The sequence below is a fragment of the Crassostrea angulata genome, chromosome 7, assembly GCF_025612915.1.
Source record: "Crassostrea angulata isolate pt1a10 chromosome 7, ASM2561291v2, whole genome shotgun sequence".
Taxonomy (NCBI): Eukaryota; Metazoa; Mollusca; class Bivalvia; order Ostreida; family Ostreidae; genus Magallana; species Magallana angulata.
The window spans coordinates 45629048-45655625 of NC_069117.1; the positions used below are offsets into that span (position 1 = coordinate 45629048).

At 34.3% G+C, this 26578-nt stretch overlaps 1 protein-coding gene across 3 annotated transcripts; it reads right to left on the minus strand.

The window, feature by feature from the left end:
• Positions 1–179: 179 nt before the first annotated feature.
• On the minus strand, positions 180–26443 carry LOC128192628 (mitogen-activated protein kinase kinase kinase 13-A-like). 3 transcript variants are annotated; one of them, XM_052865462.1, is made up of 15 exons: positions 26349–26443; positions 21669–21773; positions 13575–13783; positions 9880–10130; positions 7637–7820; positions 6781–6972; positions 6452–6610; positions 6135–6293; positions 5835–5943; positions 4708–4817; positions 4458–4574; positions 3724–3852; positions 2670–3528; positions 2175–2477; positions 180–1939 (listed from the first exon to the last, which is right to left on the minus strand). In XM_052865462.1, the coding sequence occupies exons 3-15, from the start codon at positions 13763–13765 to the stop codon at positions 1844–1846; spliced, it is 2859 nt and encodes a 952-aa protein (XP_052721422.1). In that variant the 5' UTR covers positions 13766–13783; positions 21669–21773; positions 26349–26443; the 3' UTR covers positions 180–1843. The 3 variants fall into 3 exon arrangements, with proteins under 3 accessions (XP_052721422.1, XP_052721423.1, XP_052721424.1); XM_052865463.1 differs by lacking the exons at positions 21669–21773; positions 26349–26443 and adding an exon at positions 20203–21573; XM_052865464.1 differs by lacking the exons at positions 9880–10130; positions 13575–13783; positions 21669–21773; positions 26349–26443 and adding an exon at positions 8606–9292.
• Positions 26444–26578: the final 135 nt, after the last annotated feature.

Here is a 26578-nt window from a genome sequence, read left to right on the forward strand (position 1 = left end):
TTAATTTGGTCGTAAGTCATAAATTCTTTTGGAAAACGCAGCCCTGGGATATTTATCATAACCCCGATATACTTTCTGCTTCAGTACATACTACACAGTATTTCTGTGGAAATTTTGTATCATTATTGGAGTAATGGCTTTCATAATTCTGATGTATCAAAAAGGCAAAACACAACATATATGTCACAGACTTTTTATTTACAATTCCAACACAATAAAGACTTTTTTTTTATAGTCAGAGGACAGTGTTTAAAAAACACTATTGAATCATGATCATCTGCAATAAACAGATAAGAGATGACATAAAGCAGTATTGGCCTTGTTAAAATGCATTCTATATACACATTTGCTATCAATAAAATCAATTAATATACCACAAAGTTTACATCTGCTCTCCAGCACAATTATTGCTCGTCCAAATGTGGCCAAATTTTATATGTGCAAAACTCAAAGAAGCACATTCTGAAAACAAAACTTGCTTGTCATATGTATGTAGAAGTTCTGAAAAATTGTATCAACAATAAGATAAAAACATACAACAGTCAACAATATTTCAATAAAATATTGGAATGTTTCAACAGAATAAAAAAAAGTCAAATAAAAATGAGCACTTGGCAAACAAAGGTAAATTAAAAAATTCTATACAAAAAAAATTGTACCAAGAGGTAAACCAGGCTGCAATCCTGAATATGATATGTACAACAAAATCCGAAAAAAGTAAACTATGGTAGAATCGTGTTTCCCAAACATCATAATGTAAAATGGAAATCATCAAAATATGACTTGGTTGGTTATACATGTACTTGTTTCTGGATACATTGAATGGAAGGCAAAATAAATCCAGTAAATTGGAAGCACTGCAAAATATGAATGAAAAGAACAGGTCCCTGGGGGGTAACAGCCATGCTAGAACTTGTTGGTTGGTGTAACGAAAACTATAATATTACACATTGAAATAATTGTACCCAAAATAACAATTCAAAATACTGTTCCGTGAAAATGAGTCATGAACTTGTGTGTTTTAGTTTGTGATAAATTCAAACTCGTATCTTTCTACAAGACAGAAAATGGTCTTGTTAAAATGGCTCTCTTCATACGTAAGAACGGTTTTTAAGTTTTAACAATTTTTAAAATTCTGACTCATTTAGGTAATTTTTAAAAATTACTAATAAAGACATTCAGATAAAAATTGATAGGAAAATCTATGCTCTATATCAATTAATTTAAGAATCTTATAGGACTAGTTTCAGACTAGGGGTCTTTGGGGGAATACACGCAATAACAAGAGACAATGGTCCATTCATACAAAATATTGGATTTCTTCATTTCTATCAGACTTGCAGAAATACATTAAGTACTTTGAACTGTAGAATATGTAAATTATCATGTTTTAATTGAAAAAAGAAAATTGAACATTGGGACACCTGTAATTTAAAATCAGGCCGAAATACTTATCCCTATAATTCAAACAAATATTTAAAACAGAGCTCTGCATTGCATGGCAACACTGCAGTATATATTATATATTTTGGATTCCAAAGCAATATGTCACCATATGACACATCAATGCACAGAATGAACTTTTTAAAGTGATATAGCTACCTTTAACACAGTGATTATGAAGCACAGATGTGTAATGATATGCAGACAATGTACTGAGTATGATGCACAGTGATATCAACAACAGGACTATAACTGATATTTCAATTATCAACAACCTTATAAATAGCAACGAAATAAAAAATTTTCCTTGTCACTGGGTCCATTTCAACATGGAATCTATGTTTATACACAGTCTAAGATATATGCCATTGTAATTTGACAGTTAATCTTCCGTACACTGTCACCAGGCATGGGATTCGTAGGGCTGTGCGCGGTGTACCGTGGTTGATACTGTAATGTCTGAGCACTCGTCCGAGTCTGAACTGCTATCTGATGTCTGTAAAAAAATGTTATGAGATTTCAAAATTTGCAAAAGTTAAATCTACAGCCACCTTTTTATAAAGCTGTAGATGGTAAAGAGTTGAAAATTAGAGAACCTGGCATTGCTCCTTAATAAATTTCAAAGACATGTTTTCGAGTTTTACAGGTCTTTTTTTTGAGGATTGGTTTGTTTTTTTCTATTTGCTGCTAACACAGCTCAGATGAGCAACTGAATTTGTGTTAATAATTACCTTAAAGACCCTCTCTGGTGAGTTGGATACTTGCTGTGCCATCTTCCTAACAGTCAGCTCTTTGTCCGACAGCCCGTCAGAAGTCACAGCACAATTAGCTAGCTCCATCTGCAGGTTCTCCGAGCTGTTTGTAGAGAGCAGTCCGTCACCATTGAAGGACGTGGAATGATCGCTGGTGTTGTTCTCATCCTCCGAAAGACAGCCCTCGGAGCTCAGCGTGGAACAATACGACCTTCGCTTCCTATTCGCATGCTCATATTCACTCACTTCCCCCTCCTCTTCAGACCAAGAATCCTCCGAATTCTGTTATGAATCAAATATAATCATAATGAAGTAAAGAGGTGTTAAAGAAGTACACAAAAGAAAACTGAAAACATAATACAGTATCAAGTTTATGTCATGCACATCTATCTTTGTGTTATGGAAAGAGGTAAGAAATTATTTAGGTTAATTTCATTTTGATTTTTTAAAAAGATTTTTTTTGCAAGTTTTTACCTTGTGTGCCCTAGCTCTTCTTCTCTCCCTTCCCACAGCAGGGGCAGAATCTAAAGAGTCAATACTGGAAAGTCTGTGCTGCATTAATTTTGGCGACCTTCGAATTTCTGAATCACTAGAAGTTCGTTTAACACAATTATATATGACAGTGTTATCTTCTTCATTGTGTAAGTCACTAGTGCACAGGGAATCTCCACCTATATGCGTTAGTCCACTCCTGACTGGGAAGTTGCTAATGTTTTCATTGGAGTCCTTATCCCGCGAAAAACTTGTCTCATTTTCCACTGCAAGATCTGTCTGCTCTTTTGATTGGTTTTCATTTACACAGTTTTCCTCTATATCGCACATTGTTTGAGATGGACTCATTGGGCAGGGTGAGCAAGGGGAATCCCCTGCGTTGCTCTCAATGTCAGCACTTATTCGACTGGACCGCTTACTGCTACATGTGTGATCACTACAAACTCCGTCACACCCAAAACAAACATCATTTACACTTTTCTCGGCAACTTCGTCCACTTGTTTGAGTTCAGACGGCCGGTGAGTGTGGTCACTATCACTCATGGGTAGATGTAAATCCTCTGTCGACTTGTACTCCCTGAGGGCTGTTCCAGGCCCCATGAATTTGAAAACGCGTGGAGTGACATCCATTTCATCACAGTGTCTGAGATGGTACTCGCTCAAATCCTCTTCTGCTTCCACCACTGCCTTTGCCGGACTTGAAAAGATGCTACCGAGGCTGCCTTTACTGTTGCTTCGACGATGACGGCTTTTACGCATGCGTAGTTTTGTGGGAGATGGTAAAACCTGTTCTGAACTTGTAGTCATGCTGCTGTCCATTATTCCCTCAGGATTATCTGGGCTGAAAAGATCAGAGAGTACAACATTGTCATTTATGCATATCAGCGAAGATATTAAAAAAAATCATCTCTTCTCACCAAGTACTTTTCTCAAACGAATGGCAAAAATATTGATATTGATGTCAGAACAAGAATGAGTTATTGTTCTTGTGTAACAGATTCTAGAACATTCCACAGATTCTATGCAGCTGCCCCACCTTGTGAGTTCTGAGCCAGACTTGTATGCTCTCTTCTTGCTGAGTCGATCAATCCGCTCCTGTGCTCTTATCACAGGTCTAACTATACTCTTTCTTGTTTTGGAATACATGGCCAGCTGCTGTTCACGCCTGTAAAAAGAAAGACATCATTACCTATATTGTATAAATTCCTAGAAAATATGACTTCATATATGTGTAAATATATGTAATACAACACAATGTTAAGGAATACATAAATGAGGAATATTATCACAAAAATCAGAAATTAAAAACTCTTCTCATATTCATAAATATGCGGATACCAACAAATTATGCAGTTAATTATTTTACTTTTTCAAGACGCATTTTTCATTTGGGAACAAATTAAAAACCTCAAACATAAAAATGAGTCACAATTAATCTCAATTTGTATGAAAATTGACAGCATCCCTGATCTAGAATTTGCAACGCAATTCGTTATACAACATTCCTGGTTTTATCCAGTAAAATGCAGATTTTATTAACAAAATCCAGGAGCTGATTTTTTTTTGTACTTATAACATTGACTTTTCTAATATCCTGTAAATCCTAAAAATTTTATGTTTGCATCTCAAAGAGTGTCTTAAAAATTAATTTTAACACATTTTAATCACAGGTTAGGCAATAAGGCTTAAATCAAAACAGGTTGAAACCAGTTTTGAATGCAAGAAGGAAGCATCTGGAGTAGGAATATTCTACAATTCCCTCCCACTCACTTTAACAGTTCTCTCTCCCTCTTCTCCAACTGTAGCATACATGCAGTGAGCTCCATGTACAGGTTGTTAGCTCGCTCGAGCTTCCTCTCGTAGTGCTCGCGTACATCTTGAGCATGTCTACAAAAATTTTAAATTGCATGTACATGGTCATCATGATAATAACTTAATGATAGAACACTAAGGCCACAATATAGTTCAGAGCTGATGACATTGGTATAATTAATTAATTTCATCAGAAGTTTATGCCCACCTGAGCTCCTCTCTTCTACGTTTAATGAGTTCCTCCTCAAGATGAGGCATATGTGTTCCCTCACATCTAATCAGTTGTAACTGTTCCCTGATTTCATCCTTCCATATAGCCTGTAAATTTAAGTAAGATAAAACTCGAAACCTTTGCATTTATAGTCCATATTTCAATTAAAATATCTAAGATTGATTTTATTATACCCCCGCAAACGAAGTTTAGGGGGGTATATTGGTTTCACCCTGTCCGTCTGTCCGTCTGTCCGTCTGTCCGTCTGTCCGTCTGTCCGTCTGTCTGTAGACGCAACTTTGTCCCCCCTATAGAATTTTTTATTACTGCATGGAACAGTTTGAAAATTTGTACATATGTTGAACACCATCTGAAGATGTGCACCTGCAATTTTTTTTAAGATCAGACAAGATTTAATGATTTTATGACAGTATTCATTTTCCTTATTCTATATATTGTACACTAATGTTGAAAAGTAAGGGAGGTAATCCTTACAGATTTTATTAATTAATTAATAGAAAACACTCTAAAATATATATTTATATAAATACATCCAGATGGAGTTTTTTTGTCTTTATGTCTTAATTAATAAAAAAATAATTATTTTTTATAAGTATTCTATCAACTGACAATGCAAAGTTTTTGTTTGTCAATGATAAATTCTTAGGAGCTAATGAGAACATCAAAGACAAGTTTGGCTGAATTCATTTGTCCCAAGGGAGCCATTATCTGAGCCATGGCTCAGATGGAGCATGTGTTTAGGGGAAATTGATAATCTGTAAAATGGGTGATGGTTTTGGGGTTATTTTAAAACTGTTTCATGTAAACCAAAAGGTCTATCATTATAAGGAAATAAATAATATAATTATTAATAAAGAAGTTAAACTATTTTTAGAGGTTGTTTAAATTTATTTACAGTGAAATTCTGACAATTTTGATTTTAATTTTTCTTTGTTAACTATTTTTTTTTTTTTTACAATTCTAGAATTTTTTTTTTGTATGTGTTCCAAACCTTAATTATTATTCAATTCAATTATTTGTCCCATTTGAAATTAGCCTAGCGGGGGTATTAGTCCCATTAGGACAGTTCTAGTTCATTTAGGTAAAATAAGAATCACATCTACCTGTGCATTAATAAAGTCTTGGTACGAGTATTTAAGAAGCTCAGGTGTAGCTATTTCTAAGTGCATTAGCACTTGCTTGAAGGAAGGTCTGTTCCTGGTTTTAGCTTCCCTGCAAGATAAAAATTGCAAACTGTAATTGCAAGAATTGAGCACTAACCAATTTTTCTGAACCAGTTACTGGAAACTCAAAGTTTTATTTGTAACATTTTTTTTTTTTACAATTCTAACCCCAGTACCAAATCATCTCCATATTCCCACAGCAGAAAACTATGGAAGAAAAAATACAGATAATTCCATTACCAGCATTGTCTCATCAGCAATTTGAATCCTTCTGGACATGTAGAGGGAACAGGAAGATGTAAGCTGTTGCTTCCTACTCCCCAGATAATAGCAGAGGAATCCACATCCTTGTATGGAATTTCTGATGACAAAAGTTCCCACACAACCACCCCAAAGGACCTAAATTGATCATGAAACAGAAATATGTAAGACAATTTCCTTAAAACCAATGTTAATGAAGTGAAGAGACAGCTAATGAAATTTCTACTCGATTAACTTTCTACAAGGGATAAATCAAATTATGTGATGGAGCAAGGACTCCTGAAGAAATGTATTACCATATATCCACTTTCTCGGAACAAGGCTCATTTCTGATCACCTCTGGTGCCATCCATGCTACAGTTCCCGCAAAGGACATTTTTGTAGACTTTTCATTCCAGGTTCGACTTGTGCCAAAGTCGGATATTTTTACAACATCATTTTTGGCAACAAGAACACTAGGAAAAATAAAACAAATTTTGCTTGACAAAAGTTTTAATCTTCATGCACATCTGTACTGGTAATTGTTTTTCACTTTTATTGATTTTTTTTTATATGCATATCTATGACAGAATAATATGTTGTCTGAACTTGTGTAGCTGCATGAGAATATAAATGGCCGCCTTACTTAGGTGACTTGAGGTCTCTGTGAATGATCTTGTGACTGTGAAGGTAGTGCATGCCACTGGCTATCTGCTTGGCCCAGTCCAGGATCAAAGCAGGTGGGATCTCCTTCCCGTCCCTCAAGACTTCGTACAACTGACCGTAGGGACAGTACTCCATGATGATGCAATAACACGGAGCTTGCGTACACACACCCCTACGAGACAAAAAAATTCCATATCAAAAAACACTGACATTGAAGCATTTTCATTAGACTTTAAATGCATTTTTCTTTTAAACTCCCCAAAGACTTCAGCATAATGTAATATATAGGTCTACCTCCCTGTTTCAGTAAATTGTTGAATGCTGCATTACATCAACTCCAATTTATTCCAAAATGAGTATGTATTACCAGTCTATAATTATGTGGAGAGCTTAAAGATAATTTTCAGACTCTAAAATTTGCAGACACTCAATTCATTGGCATATTCCGTGCATGAAAAATGTATAGGCCCTGTAGGTCCATGGTTGGATTACCAAATTTTTATACTTTCCATATTAGACTGACAAGCAATGAATGATGCAGCTAAAAGCAGCATTAAAAACACCAAAGAATATGCATAATCAATATACACGATCAGACAATGGCATGTTAAAGTTAATAGGTTCCAAGATTTTAATATACTTTTTTACATTCTAATGCAGATTTGTAAGGAAAGCAGAATTGCTGATCTTGCATGTTACGTAACCTTTGACAGTGGCATCAGATAAGTCTACAGGGACTACATGAGAACTTTCAGAGACAGAGCATTCCTCCCACCACATTACACAGTCAATACCACTTATCCCCTTCCCTTTCAACTGAACAAGATTTGACTTACTTGAACGTGATGACATTTGGATGGTTGAGTCGCCTCAGGTTCTTGATATCCGTTTCGTTGACATCCCTGACCTTTTTGACGGCCACTTCCTCCCCATTCAGTTTGCCGAGGAAAACAGCCCCCTGGGCCCCGCTGCCCAACCATTGCAAGTCTGTGATATTTTCAAAAGGGATCTCCCAGTCATCTGAAACATTACATTAAATTTGATTCAAACAGTCAATTATCTATGCACTTTAATTGCTGTCATACCAGTACATGTATTATTTATGGGTATTGGCATTTTTTTTCTTTTCCTCTGGCTGCAAGAAAGAGGAAGACCTTATGCATTTTTATTGTTTATAAAGATATATTTTCAATAGGTCTGCCTGATTTTAAGGTCATTGACTTGTAATGCACACCTGGTCTGCTAAAGCTATCACTGCAAATTATAGCCCTTCATCAAATTCAAATAAAGAAGGACTCAATATATTGATCTCATTTATAGCTCCCTGATAAGCCATGCCTCTATGCCCTTTGTGTAGCCTACAGCAGCTGCGATATATCGTCATGTGACCTAATTAGGAGTCTCGTGACATTAGGTTTAAAAGCATAACAAATTGTGAAAAACATGAAATTGCAAAAAATAATAAATATCAAGGTGATTCAAAATACCGGTAATCAAAACAACTTGTTATGATTGTATATACTGATGTGATCCAATATCAAAATCCAATAAACCTTGTTCAGCTTTCCTTTAATTTTTAAGTGTAAAAAAAAACAATGATATTAACAGACCAAAATTACAATATTCATTTAAACTTCCTAGTTACCTATTGGTAAGGATTTTTTTTTTAATACAAGTAGATAATTCAGGAGTCTTTAGCCCAACATATGGCAGCCATCATCCTATCACTCCCACGTAGGCAAAAAGTGAAATGTCCTCAAACAGAAAAATAATGAGAAAATTTAAAAATCCGACATTGTAAGTACCTCTGAGCTTGTCTCCACACAGGTAGCAACAAATAGCTTTTAGTAACTTTCTCCCCATGAATAAACTATGTCCTGGCTACTGAGGGAACATGATGGCAAAGAATTGGGAGGATTAACCTAACATCAGCCGTGACGTCAATATCCAGCCAGCTGCTACAATCTACAGCCCATCTACCTATTTAGGTGTATTTACATATCCCTGCCTTACACAGGCAATCGAAGCTTTTTATATCAAATTGATCCGCGTTTACCAGGAAAGAGTAAATGCTACCTCTGTTTATAAACTGAACAATCTGAATTGAATGATCGGCCCACTCATTGTTTGACTTTAATCTGAATCTTGAAATCGTTCAATATAATATCACAATATCATCTAAGCTTCAAGCACCTTGAAAATATCAACACATAAACATATATAATACTGGGAAGAAATGAGAACAAAGACAGTATAGCCCTCAGGCCATACACAACCCGAGACAAGGATACTAGTACATTACTGATGTATTCAATACTCGGGTATAGAATCATTAGGCGGTAGTTATAACTGGAGAGCACACTGAGGTCAGGGTGTAAGGCTGCTTCACATACGCAATAGGTTATACCCAAGGGTGACCATTAGTGTTCCTATTGTCACAGATAGATAAATTGGGCCACATTTGCATGCATATATGAATATCTAATCCTCCTTTGGGCAAGCTAAAAAATGGCAAAGACGTCAATCCTGCTCTCCAGTACAACTGATATTTCAAAGAAAGATGTAGAGAAAATAGATAAAAGTTTACTGTTTCAAGCAAACAGGTCATCAGGTTGATTAGTTAAACTCTGAATGTCCTTCCTTTGGTATTTTTATTTCCTTATTATTTTTGAAGGGAAGAAGACTGATGAACTGTGGCCTACATTCACCTGTATTATAACTGCTTTAGTCTTTCTGTTATCCTTACCAGACAGTTCATTCTCTAGTTTTCGTAATTTTAATTTTTTAAAAGGATTATCTTATTCTGAAAATGTATTTTCCCCCAGTTACATTTCTGTATATCTTATATTCTAAAATGACTATAATCTTGCAACAAACAAGACCAAGTTAGCACTTTTGATTTTGGGTATTTTTCATTAAAGACAAAATATTATTCATTTTTCAAAAAGTAAAGAAAACTGTTATTAACTTCCAAATCTATAACTCTCATACAAATTAAGATTTTCCTTCCCCATTATGTACCAAATATTGCTTGGCTATAGGTATCAGTATAAGAGTACTACCGTAGTTAAAGTTTCACCTTGTTGCTTGAGCTCTGCTGTGGTGGCCTTCCCTATGATGGTCCACACTGGCCTCAGACATCCCAGAAGTCCTTCCAGGAATCCCCCCTGCGTGGCGCGGCGGTATCCTACAGTGATGGGTGGTCTCTCCTGGCGGTGGGCAGGGGTGACAGGTGCAGAGTGGGGCTCTGTGGGGGAGTTAGAGGAGGAGGAGTCATCTGACTTCTCTGTCAAACTCAGCTGGTCAAGGTCATGGTCCAACTGGAGCATACTGAAATAAATCAAGTTATACTGTACTTAATAGCATACTAATAAATAGGGTGATTCTGTACTTTGTAGCATACTGTAATAGATAAGGTTATACTGTACTTCATAGCATATTGTAATAAATCGATTATATATGTTATAGATGTTATATCAGTACTGTAAGAAATCAAGTTGTATTCTACTTCGTTGTTTTAACCGTCTTACTTATATCACTTCCAAGTATTTTATAATGGATTTTTCAATGAAATAAAACCCACCCAAACTCCCATCTCCCCATAAACTATTCTGTTCATTCATTATGTTTATTTAATTATATGTAAATTTTAAGGTTCATTTCTGACAAAAGCTCACAGAAATGAGTCAGGATATGTTTTCCATGTCCAAGTGAACAAACTAAATCAAGTTATCTCCATGATTCCCTATTTCTTTGGGAGACCTTCAGGTGCCTCCTGCCCTAAGCACCAGAGTTCATATTTACTACCAAGGTCAAACTCTCTCCCTCAGCAATCACAACAACTGAGTCACTGAGGCCAATACACATCGGCAGGTATTGTGAAATGTTCTGCTGAATTAGGGCCGTGAGTCACAGTGACACTAAGTGATGCCACCAGCGACCTGATTATTATCCATCGTCTTAAACTGTCACTGCATTATCTGATTAATTACGGCAAGTCTTTGATGACTTCATGCTTCCGTGCGGCCAGTGCCATTATTTATAACTTTTCATCTCTGAATCTTTGCATGTTCATTATTGTACACGCCAAATGATGAAAAACAAAAGAAATCAATAAAAATAGTAAAATGAAATTTTCTTCAAAATGCCAATTAAAAGGAATGAATGGAGGCCAGCTAGGAGATTTAAAGTTGATAAATGTATGTCTAAATCTATTTCCTGATTTCTCAAATTGTAAAAGAACTAGTAGACCTTATCTCAAACTCATTTCCTGTTATTCTATACATGGTAAAATATATCTATTAACCAACCAAAAAAAAAAAGGTGATTGTCATCAACTGAACATCCATAACACAGCTTGCTTTACCAATCCTTGTAATGGAACTCATTTAAATTATTTATCATTTTTTTTGTTTTTAGCTGATGAATTGATTTTCAGTGGAATTGACTCCTGGCATTTGCACCTGATGACTGTCCAATACCTATACATAGAGTGACAAACACCTGGGTCGATACAATGATGTCATTAGGGATAACTCAGTCAGCAGAAGTCAGAGGCCAATACACATAATTACCTGGCATCAATACTGTATGTTAGTGCTAAAGACAAACAACAACAGTCATCAATACATTGCTTTGAACCTTTGACATGTACAAATCAATACTTTTATTTTCATTGTCAACGTCAGGAAATCATACAATTATCAATAATTCTAAATATCTTTGACACCCCCCCCCCCCCCCCCATACCACCGTCCACTAACACTAAACTTTGATACTGTCATATGGCAGCTGAACTATCAAGAAGTAAGCACGATTTCTTGAATTACCAATAGTTATCTTTACATAACTAGTACCAGACTGTGATACTAACCAACCACCCTCCCCCTTTAAAAAAATGTTATCAAAGAACAAAGTTACTATTTAGCAATATACAAGTCCCTTTAATGCTGAGTTCTGTACAAAAACAAAACCACCGACTTTGCAAGATGCACAGTCTGTCAATAAAGCTAATAAACAACTCTCTCTCGATAACACAACTCAGCAAAAGCTTAAACAAGATTAGGGGAAGTATCTTGTTCTACCCACAAATTACTGGTCAATCATAGGCCACCTCCACAAAACATTAGAGGCCTGACGACTTCTGGTCACTGACACTGATTTGATTATCCGAGATAACCACTTCCTCCTCCTAGTACTGACCATCCCCTCTCACCCACGGTTACAGCATACAGACTAAGGGGAGAAGTCAGACAGGGTTTATCTTGGCTATCTCCCACAAACACTGCACACAGCAGGTAGCAGCAGTGGGGTATTATTGTAGGTTATCTGGATCCTGTTTTGTAAACACTTCAAACTTTCATATCAACCTAGATCATAGATAGGTCTATAGACTGTTAATTTGTATTCTATACCTTTTACTTGGTAAAAATCAATGATGTCAGTAAATGATCAATAAACTTCAGAGTTTTTACCTTTGTACGAGAAATAATGAGTTATCAATGCTTCGGGTGTTTAGGTACTCATTTAAACACTTATTTGATTTAAAACAGAACAAAGAAACTGCAATTAAAGTCATAAAAGAAGCAATTGATCTGCAAACAAAACAAAAATCTGTCTTCAATTCATGCACTACATAAAACTGGAACTTTTTAAAACAAATAAAAGAGGATGTCATAAAATTTTGCAACACAAAAGATGTCACCACTTAACATTATGTTCCGTAATTGACCCATGGGTAAAAGATTGATTTGTGAGGGGATGAAATTTTATTCCCTACCTGCCTCCAAACCACCACCCCCCAATAAAAAAAATTGCAGCATTCTTTTCAACCAATTTTTATTTTTATATATGGTATTTCATCTGATGCTTATGTAAAAATTCATGATGTCATGCAATATCAAACTTTTTGGGGGTGGATATTTCAGACAAAAAATTGTTTGAATTGATCACAGCAAATACAAGACACTATTTTAAACTCAAAAGTGGGGGTAAGGGTATGCTATCAATCAGAAAATGAAATCAATACATGCATATTAGTTACAGCTGTGTGTTCATCTGTAAACCTTATTATAGACAGGTTGTAAAACACACACAGAATCAATGACACATCCAGTTCATTGGTGTTACATCCAAACTTCTTAGGTGAGATCTTACATAATCTGCATCTTGTATCGGTGTCAGACCCTCACGTAAGGTGAGAAAGCACATCATTTATTTAACAACAGAATCCTCAAGTTATGCCATTATGATTATCTGTTACTCAAGCATCATATGAAATATTAAGGCCATCCCCAACAATGCTGCACAACTCCCTCACATAAATTAACAAGGTAGAATATTTCTTGTAATAATTCATTATTGAGGACAGTTCTTGATAGCTAATCTTATAAAAATGTCACTGGGTAAAGTAGAAAATCCTTTCTACAAATTTAATAAATGAATCATTGGGATGATACTTCAATACATAAACTTCAATTATTCCACAATCTTCACTCATAGCTAACTTACTAAGAACATTTTGGATATGTTGCATTGTGAATCAGCACAGATTTAAAAAAATACTTATTCAAAATATATCACAGTTTGGATTTTGTTGTTCAAGCAACGCAAGAAAGTCATGCAGCACTTTACAGCGCAATGTACCATTCATTGCGGGGGGAGAGGTGAGGTCTCATGGGAACAGACACAATATAAAATAGGGAGAAATCGACTGCTAATTTTCCAGTTTTGTAAACAGTATAATAAATATCAATAGTCCAAGCAGACGCCTACCTATTGGAGAACTCAAAATCGGAGCTGGTGGTGAGGACATTGAGTGTGCTCGGACTGTTTCGGCTGTTGATGGGTTCATCGCGGTGCGGCTGATGCTGATGCTGGGGTACGTCGAGGTTGGATGATCTGTGGGGTGCTGTACTCATTATAACTGCCGAGTACTCAGGCTGTAGATTTCGTTCCAGGGTCATTTTGGCAATTTAGCCCAACTACAATATAAATTTTTAAAAAATATTAAATCTATCAAATCTTGAAAGTCCATTAAAAAAATAAAAGTAGTAAAAAACACCCAGATAGCAGTAATTTTAAACATTTCTTTGGAAATTTCTTTATCAAAAAGAACCAGTTTTGGGTATTTCTAAGACAAGTTTTGACTTTTTGGGATTCATAATGGTATTGTATATACAAGTAGATAGAACATGTGTGGAAATTCTTTATTATTGGTGTACTGGGTGAATATCAAAACAGGTGCTAGATCTGTCAAATCATGGATCAAGAGAACATTTCAGTAAACACTGTCAACCACTACTATACAATTACACCCTTACCATTCAATTCTGTAACTCACGTACACAGCTAACATCCATTGCACTGGATTAAAGTACAATGCTTTTAACACAATTTCTGATACAGCATAACTTTACAATTCTTTGGGGACAGCGATTGTTCAATATGGAGACCAACATTCAATTCATGAAGATATCGGAAACATCCATTTTCTAGGGGTTATCTTATTCACTCTGCTCAATTTGTCCGAATTCAAATACCGGTAGTTGTTGAGCAGTTTTTCAATAGCTTTATTTTAAGTGTTTATGATGGACAATCTATGATGATACTCGATATTCTCAGGTTTGAACTCATTACTATTAATTACAACCAACAGAGTTTGTACTATACAAGTAGTGTCAGTTAATAGACAATTATCTGCAATTCTTATTAGATCAGTAAAAATGAAAACCTTTCAAAATGCTGGAAAATCAATAATCTGACAACAGGCAGTAATCTAAATACTTAGATGAAAAACATTTCTCATATTCATTAAATCTCAAAATCAATAAGACTGAAAGGAAAAAAAATACTGAATTAAATTTTAGATAAATTGTACATTTGCATATTTCTTTCCTTTGTCTAAAAAAATACAGCTGGTTTCATTTGAAATAAGAGAATAATATATGAACTGTAGCCAACTCTTTCTCAGTTTCACATTATGCAATGTCAGCAAGCTAAAATGGATACAGACAACATGGCATCATCAAAGCATTAAAGTGCTCCACAATGCAGTCAAAAACGGACAAAAATTCAACATATATCAACCTATTTGATATTGATCTTATATCTAGACCCAACCAAGTTCTACATTATACTACTTTATAGTTAATTGCTCTCTCCCTCTGCCTTTAGGAACAAAAGTTCGGCTCCAATAAACACATTTATGAACTTGAATTATGCATGTACAACTTTACCTAAATATCAGTTATTCTACCTAAATATTAATTTGCTCAACTAGATCGATAAACTGTAGTTTTAGCTTTAAAAATATACTCCTTTAAAATGAATATCACAAACAGAAATTTTGAATTGTACATGAATGACATCTGGACCCAGTTTCATTATAATAAAGCACAAAGTCCCAAATCTGACAGAATCCCTTCAAATTAAACTTTCATCTGACACCAAGTCATAATGATGTGAGAGCAAGTATCCCCATAACATCTGTCATATCTTTTGTATAAAAAAAAGCCATTAGGGGTGCAATCTATCCATGTCTCATTTTCAGAAAGTAGGCCAAAAATATGTTATGGAGTCCTATTAACGGAGAAATGTCCACTAATCAATAAAGTTTTAGCAAATATTGGGCTCAGCTTTTATTGTACAAAGTTGCAGATTGGGTATTGAAATGTATGAGAAAAATGAAATTATCGTTCCAGACAAAATTTTAATTTTCTTCCATAATTGCATTGGATAGACCTTGTAATTATCTGATATTCAAATTCAACCTTTACTCAATGGCAGGCCAATTTTGTTTTTACAGTCAATTCTAAACTAATCAACTAGGTTTGGGAGACAACAATATTGTTATAGAGTAAACTTTAGCAAAATCAATAAGCCCTCTAGTTTTTCGATGAGATATATTAACCTCCGTCAACAGTGCACCAAAGCAAGACATCGGCAGAAAACATTGCCACAAATAATAAGCTCTAATGATGCAATCAATGAACTGACGTCAAGGAGACATACAATCGTAATGTATAGAATGTTGGTTGATCAAAACCAAAAATTCTCTTTGATTTCTCAATGTGCATTCAGCTATATGGCATTAGTTTTAGTTGTTTTTTGCAAAGTAGATGAAAAAGCATACTGGTTCAGTAGAGCTAAAATGATACATACCAATCAATAAAAAATTAAAAGTCATTGTCTCTTTTTTTTTCAGTCCAAATATTTGATTCTACAAATTCTAAAACTAGACTGAGTTATGAAACTTAAATTAAGAAAATGGTGGATACACTCACACTTTCAACCTTGCATAAATCTATGAAAAGGAAGATTAATCAAGTGTATTTTACAGTACAACCATCAGATTCTGTTTCACATTTGGCATTGTTTGAATTTTTGGATTTTGTTACAAAGCTATTCATGTTGGATTTTTTCTTTCACTATTTTCAATAGAGCTTGAATTTTTAGTTTATTTTGTGTTTAACATTTGATGTGATTCTCATTCGAATATAAAACTCTAATGATTGACACAGTGTGAAGATAACATTATAGCGATGACTTTTGTGCAACAATGGATGAAACTATCACAGCAACAAAGTAGTAGCATAAATTATTCATTCTTTGACACAGCTGTTTAAAAATCCTGATCAGAATAGCACTGAATATCAGACCAGACCATCTAAAGCAAGGCTGGTCTGAGAAAACAACAGATGAAATCGGTTTTCCATAATAAAGAATCTCTTTTTTTAAATCCAACGTCCCGGCAAATGTGACTATAAATCACTTATCCTGTGCCGATAGTAAATTTAATTAATGCTAAATAAATCAATAGTTTTCAAATGAGCTCCATTTCCATCCCTTGTCTGGACATTAATGGAACTTCTGTTATCTGTTCCGATATTAATGTCCTACTATTATGTAGCTGACACAATGAAAATATAATGTAACTTCAATCTTATCGGAGATAGCTTTGCATGCATTGAAAATAATGTACAGTACATTGTATACCGGTACAGATTTTTCAACATTCTTGATTAAAAATTTTTTCATCCATCAACAAAGGATTTGTAAAGAAGCTAATAATTCCATAATCCAGCAAATGAAAGATTTGTAAAAAGGAGTTGATTATGAAATATACAATCACCCTCTAAAAAATATTGCATTGAACTTTTAGAAAAGACTTCAACACCCCCCCCCCCTTTTAAAAAAAACCCTAAAAAACTCTTGACAAAATTTTTTTTTAAAAAAGTAACCATTCAGCACTAATGGCTATAATGCATACAGAGAAGGAATTGTGAATGTAACAGAGTAGATGATTCCCTCATCAATCAGAGACAGATCTCCTATTGACAGCTTCTTTTCTGGTATCCTGTTACCCCTGTCACCCTCTCCTCAGAGCAGCTTAACACTCAGGTGCAAAAAGAGATAATTCACGCTCCAAGCCACCCAACCTAGTCCCATTACAAGGAAAGGTGATGTCAGGTGAAAATTCTATGACAAAGATTGTTTCGAATATCGACAAAATAATTGTTCAGGGAACCAATCAGGCTCTATGTGACAATTTTCTATCACTGACAATCAACATTTGGGTGAGATGTTGGGTCAAAATGGAGTATTGATTGCATGACAATAGGGAGAATAGGTGAATTGTTTAGCCGATTATCAATAGAGAATTCATGATAATGATACCATCAAGAACCGAACAAGGTGCTTATTTCAAGCATGCCCCTACAATCGACTCATGCAATTTTAATGTGTTACATTTCACTATATTGCCACAATCTTTCAGACACGTTCCTTTAGTGTTTGCATCAGACTACTGACGAGCATCTACATCGCGTGTCCGCCAAAAAAAATCAATCCTATGGAGAGGAAGAATAATTCAGTTTAGCACAGCAGAGTAAGATGGATGCTGAATTTGTAATGAAGAAATCTTCAGCAACAGGCTTGTATTTTATCATTTATTCCACTTGAATGGGGATCAATACAGCCATGGTTTTCCTCAAATACAGCATCTGAATGGGCAAATTGCAGAGCAATGTCGGCCAATCTCCAAGACATGTTATAACACAAAAGTGGTTAATGACATGCAACACAGGGTCTAAGTACCTGTTTTTGAAAGTTAAATTCACGTTTAAATAACTTTCATACAAATCATAAGGCAGGTTTCAGAGGTGAAGCTGTAGAGAAAACAAAACGTGATTCCATTGGGAAATTGGTAAGTAGCCTGTCTCAGAGTAATAGAGGCCCTCCATTGTCCTAAAGATTATAGACCAGAAAGCTCATTTCAGCAAACCAAATTAGAATTGGCAGCATTACATTAACATATGTAAAGAAAATCGGCAATGTCTCACTAAGACTTCACCAATCCTTCAAACGTTATCGCAATTTTTTCCCACAGAATACAAAATCAAGGAAATCATAATTGCTTGTGTCAAAAGCCAGTTTGGCGATACAATCAGCATACTTAATTATATTGTAATTTGACTTCTTTCTTAAATAGAGTTTGTATGCATACAAGCATCAAATCAATGAAATAACACAGAATGATGAAGATTGTTCAAAACATTTGATGCCTTATTGGTGCATGTACCAACAGCATTTAGGACCTCCACCTTACTACCATTTTATCAGTCTTTAAGGGACAAAATATATGTATAGCAGTAACATGTACAAAGGGACAGGGGTTCATGGCATCACCATAAAAAGACTCTCTGCACTTGAAGTAATAGTTTTTGGTCTTTCAAATGCTTTTTTCTTACCAAACTTTCTTGGCTATAAACAAAGAGATCTCATTGTTCACCTAAATCTAGTGTTAAAATGATATGATAGATGTTATAATGTATGACATTGTTTTTTTCATTTATTTCTCATTGTTCTCATTTCTCAAAAATCCTCCATCTTTATCAATTTTTTTTTTAACCTTACCCAATAATCATTTATATTTCAAGACAGTAGCTGTGTATTTTGTATGCCTTCCACCATAAGTTTACACATGACATAAGACCCCCCCCCCCCTCCTGAATTTAAGTGCAATCAACAATTTTGTATGTTTTTCACAGCTGAAAGTATGAACGAATATTCAGTAGCTTTGATTACGGTATATTGCTCACTTTTACATTTACCTAATTTCTAATACCTAACTTAAAAATAATGCAAAAGGTAGTTGCAGAATATAAAACTAAAGGCAGTAAATACAGAAGAGTTACACTAGTCATTTTATAATACTGAGTGTACAGTACATCCCTTTGTTCAACATGAGTTATTTTTCTCTCCTTTTTTAAAAATAATTTTACATAATGAAATGAATCTACATCATTCATTAAAGAATGATGACAATGGTGTTGTATGAAACTACTATATGAACTCAAGTTAAAAAAAGAAGCTTTGATTGAGAATTGTTTTAATTTTAATCTTGAAAGCCAAAAAAAGACTCAAAATCCAACAACTGACAATTTCATTCTCATGTCTGAAAACACCAGAGATCACTATGTGCAGTACTGCATGCCAATATGAGGTATGGGTATATGTACTTATTCTTGCTTCCAAGTACATTTGTATTAGGTACATGTACTTATTCTTAATACTTACAGGTACATTTGTACTGCATTGGAAACCCACTCACCCTCCTTACTTATCATTCACTTGAGTCAATACCAAGTCAAACTGTGGTTTTAACTGAGCATTGAAGACAATGAACATCTACTGTAGTTAATTAGAAGAACAGAATTAATCACAAATGCATTATGCATGGCCTATAAGACCACATAGTTCCTTTGATGATGTAAATAGAAATCAATGATGTTTCATAATATGAGTTACCTGTACCACTAATTAAATATCAGGTAGACAATTTTTTGTTTATGCTTTAATTATGTTTATAAAACAGCCTCCTCCAACATCTCAAACAAGGTAAATCCCTATCTGAAATGACAAAGTGTTACTCCCACCCACACAAACACAAACCCATGACCATATCCCCTCCAGCCTTACAGTGAGAAGATAGGGTATCACAAACAACACAAATACAACCGACCAAGATCTGAATCAATTAAGATCTTCTATATTAGTTAAGTACACAATTTAGGACAATTCTTTACAGAATATTTTTCATGCCTACTTCACATCTGTTGACACTATATATTTATAGAATGTTTAATAAATCAGATCTAAAAGAAAGATATTTTAAAAAAAAATCTTTTTGTGAATTATACTAAATGATCTGAGATGATTTGGTATCTTAAATCAATTTGAACAAAATCTTGTAGTCCATTTCTAGTTTATCTAGAAATTTGCCAAAAATATTCATGATTCAAATACGTATGTACATAACTGGTATCTTAAAACTTTTCCACAAATAAAGGGATATTTGTGAAAAAATATGGAAAGAACTAGAATCCATGCATATACTTACACATAAAATACCGGACAGCCATATTTGATGAGTGTTTTATCTTCTGGTACGGGACAATATACCTGAATTCTTGATTTTATATAAACTTCTTCGGTTCAGTTAACCTCAGTAAAAGCTACATCCAAATACCAAAGTTAAGCAATATTACAAATCCGCAACTAAAGCACATAACATATTCCCATCAGCTGAATCCTAGGTGGATGGTCTGCAATCCGTGAATCCAATATTCCTTCGATTACTTCCGACTCAATCAAAATGTCAAACATCTATCCTCATTCATTGAAATAATTCTCTATTTTCCAAACCTTTCTCGGAACTAATAGAGTTTCAATGTACAGTTTCTGGTTGTCTGAACTATTTCTTTAACCCTTACACAATACAAGTAACATTAACAGATTGCTTCATTGACTGCTTAAAAAAAAACCACACTCCATTCCATCATACTATATAGAGCCAGAAAGCCTACTGTGGAAGTTTCAGATCCATCCTGCTACTGACAATCAATATCTGAATTCAAACATTATAGTCATCCAATCGTGTTCATTGATACAAATTAGTTCGGTGCCATATTGATCTGAACCAAGAGGTAGAATGGATACCCTTGGCTAAACATATTCCGGAGACTGCAAAGAAATCCCAAGATAATTGAGTTGGCTGAATTCTCCAGCACATATAGAGACTGTATTGATGTTTTTATATGATGAAATATTTCCAGGATTGCTTTTTTCTACCCTTTCTCCTGTTATGGTCAAAACTATTGGAAATGCTTTGAGACAGCCTTTCTACAGTTGTATTGATTGTAAAACATAAGACTGCAATCTAAAGCAAACAGGAGATTAACTCTATGCAAATGAAGCCGAAAGACAGTAAAAGCAATAAGTGCATCAACTATTATTGATAATGCCATGAAATCCATAAAGATATTTCTACCAAGATATCGGTGGAGAATTGCAACCTGCAGTACTTTTAATGGTGCCCTAATGCTAATAAAACCAAAGGTTCAAGATCATTTGATTCTCCTTTGCAGTCACTTAAAACAATTATACAAGGTGTTCATTTGACATAGGGAAATTTGGGGGTAGAAAAGAGGAGTTCTTGAATCACATATAAATCAATGGAAAAAAAATAATTTTGTTTTTTGAAAGATCAAAATTATTTACATCATCCAGCTTTTTAGAGAGTAACATATATTATTTAGATGCCATTTTGGTATACATACATTTAGTACAATAAAACATAAAAAAAACATTTCCTACTGGTTGGTCTAGGGTACATTCAGGACAATGACATAAAATTACAAGCTTCCATTCATTCTTTTGCCAGTCACTCAACATAATAAGGTTATGCAACAGAACAGGGAAGTTCATAATAGTCAAAATACATTGCCATCACTGATTGAACATTTTAAAGTATTGATTCTTCATTAAACTATCATTTGACAACTAGTTTCTTTGCGATGAAAATACCTGTACACTGTTAGCTGGATGAATTAGGGTTTTCTGATGGTCAGTTCCTTGCTTCTATGTCCATGTCACAGTGTCCTCAGATCATCACAGAGTCCATTGCATCCTCTACAAAAATCCATTGTATGCATGTAATCAGACATTTGACCAACAATCTAAGATACAAATACCAATTTAATACGTTATGTGCATTTTTCTCAGGTAAATAATGAGCTACCTGGCTAAGCACATGGCAGTATTACACAGTGATAGTACAGGTAATCACAGGTACTCTTACACACCTACTTATTGTGAAACACCTACTACTGAGACTAATCAACTATCTGTGTGTGCAGGTAATTGGCAAAACTTGTTAAGCACATGCAGTGAGCACCACTGGTGTTCACAGATAGAGTGAGAAAATAACCCAACCATCATAAAGACATTATGAATGAGCAATACCTGGCAGAGAGCGTGATATCTTCTGCTGAAACACCAACAAATATACTATGATAGTAACCCAGTTTTACATTGGCTGAGGCCAGACATGGGGATGTACTGGTAGAAAACTGGGAGTTTGGTTCTTGGGATGTAGGAATAATAACATTCAAGGGGATTATATGACCTTGCTTTTCAGCAACTTGTCTTTGCACACACTGTCACTAACAGTTTTTTTATTGAGATTAGCAGCAATTATGTTGAAATGTACAAGAACATTTACTTTAATAACTAGATAACTTGTGTTCAAGGACACCATATAATTTATTAATATTACATTGACACATAGCACTAAACTGCCATCACAGTAGAGTGTATCTTAAAACCAATTTTATTTGTTTATAATCGGTTCATCTATCATGTTGTACCCCAATGGTCAGTCCCATATACATTGTACCCTAAAATCCAATTTCCACTTCTCTCTCTCTCTCTTTCTCTCTCTCTCTCTTTATGATCTGTACTGCCCTCATGTAATGTTCCTACATTGTACAGACCATCTGAGGCTTGAAAAAAATCAGAGAAAATTAACTGCCATACATCATCAGATCATATCCCCCTGAAGAGATTCGTACCAAGTAATAACACACCCAGATAGTCGCAGTCTGGCAGTATTACCATGGCAATAGGACCCAGACAAGGATAAGACCAGTATTAATTATAGCCTACTGACAATGGGGGTATTCCTCCCCTCCAGCTATCCTGGTCACATGACCGACCACTTCATGCACACAAAATAATTAGGTTTTTTTCCAAAGCATTTCCAAAGCTTCTTTTTGACAAGAAGACAAGGATAAATACAGGACTGATAGGAATAAACCACATTTTGATTGATTTTCCTCATTTCACATCAAAGATCTATCTATAGCTTTGCTGCCAGCTCTTCAGAAATTTATCCAATCTATTATTGAAAGGAACAGCAAACAGCAACTTCAGACGAATGGGACCTTCCTTAACTTTTGTCACTACCAAGGTCAAGCTCTATTGCCCCACAGTGGAAAACTGGATTGAAAGAGCGTGAACTGATGGGCACAATAAAGTGTAATGCTCTGCATATAATGTTGATGAAAATGATTGTCACAAATAATCAATACTAAAATTATATAAATTGTAGATACTGGTTAATATTGCAAGCCTCAGAACAAATCCTGTCTAATATTTTCAGATGTACCAGGACATAAATAAATGTATCTTTTTTAAATCCTCTTGCTCATTATAGGAACTATATAACCCTTTCTAAATCAATAAATTGCAAATGCTGCTTTACAAAAAGAATAAACAAAGGATAATAAATCAACAATATTTATAACTATGAATATGTTTTCCTAATCAAAAGAATCTGCAACATCAAAGAACATTGCGCATACTAATTATCTCTCTACCCAACTGGGTGAATGCAGAAAGCTGGGAGATCAATAATCAAGGATGGAAATTCAGGAAGAAGTTGACAACATAAGAGTGGTAGTATTGAAACTCTATACCAAAATATTCTCCTGGGGCTATTTTGCAGTGAAATTATCTAACATGCATCACACATCTCTTTGTGCCGGCTCTCACTGACCCAATGGCTGCCTGCCTTATATTGTAAAGACAGAATTTGATGGACCAATAACTTGGTTTCCCTGTTTTTTTCCCAAGAATACTGCCCCAGGAATACATGCAGTCTGCACAGTGACTTATGAAGTAACTACTGCAGTTAAATTTGCCCTTTTTTTTCCTGTATTCATATTATCAATGTGCTTTGATCATTTAATGAACAATGCAAGAACATTAATATGTAAAAACCATGTTGCAAGAGCAATCTATAAGGGAAAGAGAGATAACTCTTACAACAGTCATTAACTACCTGGTTTATCAGACAAAAATCTCTTTATTTCTTCAGCTTTAAATATTAAAATATAGTATATAATTAGGAAAATGAAAAGAAAATATTACTTAAAAGATGTGCACACTTTGAAACAGTTACATAAATATGATGAAAAATGACAAACCTCCAACTTTTAAGGTTTACTCAGGTAATGGTACATTTAAATCATGATGCATGTGCATATTCTACATGTATTATGAATACTAGTGATATTTTAACTTACACAAATATTTTAAAGCAATATAAAATTAAGATTTCAGCTGCAAACTTGCATTTAGTTGGCCAAAAATCTAACAAATATTTGATCTCTTAAAGTGAAAATGACCCTACCGGTATATGAAAGACAAGCACTTGCAAGTAAGTAATGTACTCTGTTTTTTTAACATTGTACATTTAAATTAGTGTGCAAGAATAAAGGAGCTAATTCTTAATCATTCTTAGAGTCAAACACAAATGTGTCATCACTGAATGTACAAAAGTTTTATGAATGGATATAACTTCTCCTCCTTGCAAACAAATGTTTTATAGCTACCTCAGCCTACCTGTATGTCATTTGTGTCACCTGGTTGAATTAAACCTTTGTGTAGTATATTACTCATCACAGAATTTACAGGTAGACCATACATCCTGCATGTGCATTTCACTGTCATTTTTTAAATAAAGTTTCAAATTATGATGTCATCACTACACTGTAATGCGATGGACTGCATTAAAAAAATACCATTTTATAAAATAAAAGTATACCATATTAGAATTAACGATTAAAACCAAAAATCTTTTTAATATTCATTCTTTGCAAAAAGAAATAAAATTCAGATATTTTTGTTCTATTTTTTAATAATCAAAATTTCTTGAAAAAAAATTACGCTATATGTCGATAGATATCAGGATTTTACCATTTGAAAACAAACCTGTGGAGGTTTTCTTCAATGGAGAAGAGGGTACCAGGAAGTTTTTAATAGATTAGATACATTTACCCGGTAGTAATAATGATGCCCTAATTCTATTTTACAGAATTTCAGGAAAGATAATGTGTACTTGAAGATAACCATGTTTTGTGGCATTTATGAATCAAATTTTCTTTGGTGACTAGCATACAATAATGAACTCAAAATGCTCATTTCTGAAGGGAATAAGAGTGAAGTGGATTTAATATATGTAATAACTTTCAAATGATCAAAATATTGCTCATACTGTATGATTTGATTTGAAAAATTATTACACTGACCAGTAAAAAATATGTACCGGTAAATATATTCAGTCACCATCCATGAATATATATCTGTATATAACCAGCAAATATAGCAGTTAATTTACCCTTACAAACATAGAATTAAGTTGACTTTTGTAATCATATCAGCAAAACAAAGAATTACACTAAATATTCTTCTTTCAGCCCCTTCAATTCCAGATTTCCCAATGGAAAATTGTATCATTATGTAATTTGTAACGGACTTTCAATCAACTTGCTGCCATAATTTACTTCAGTGTGTAAACGTTCCTTTATTTAAAATTTTACATATAAATTATAATTTCTAAAACTCCCAAAACTGATGGAAATATAAACTTCATAAATTGAACTAATAATTAACCAATCATATTCTCTTGAAGTTACATCAAACTCCAATCAAGCTACTAATTAAAAGTCTCAGCTAGTGTACACCTTGTGAATAGAGGCGAGCCACAAAACATTTTCTGGTCTTACAGTCATACAATAATTTTTGCACTTGGAGAAAGAAAAGGGGTTATAAACTTATGCCATGGGCTCATCATGCCCCCATTTGATTTCGAGATAGAACAGTTTTTGTGTAAAAATTTGACATAATATATTCCTTACACTTGCCGGCACAAGGGATCATATTTTTTTCCTGAAAATGGCTTTTTATATGTGATTATCAAAAGAATTATAGACCAAATAAATTGTTTCTATGTAGGCCCTACATGTGTGTGCACTTGATCTGCCTGACTGGAAACACCCTTTAACGAGATCGATGAAAGTTGATAGCATAAAATTGTAGATTTAAAAAATACAAAACCTTAATCATGTACAAAAACATAATGACATAATAACTGAATCTATGGATAAAACTATCATTTACATGTTCGATAAATTGGGTGTCAGTTTCAATTTCAATCGGCCAATGACACAATTCCTAATTTTGGAATCGCGATCGCGCGATATTACTGTTTGTATGTAAACACAGGTTATTGTTTACTGGTGACGAATGGCCTTAAAAACGTAGTGGTTTAAAATCATGGTAAAAATGAATAAATACATTTTTAATTGTTCTGTAGATTTTGATAAAATGAATAAAGTTACAATCTACAATATATCTAATTACCTGTGACCAACGTCCACTTGCGGTTTTACCATGCGATGTTTTTGGCTGTTTCGTGGAATTTTTTCACTCCCTCGTTTAATTTGTTGTCATCGCGATCCCGATCTAATATATATTTTGTGTGACTTTTGAAATAAGTTTTATACATTTCTACAATTAGAGTGAAAAAAATTAAATGTGAACCGGGATTTATATATATAGTTTATAAAATGATGTGCTACTTTTGCTACACG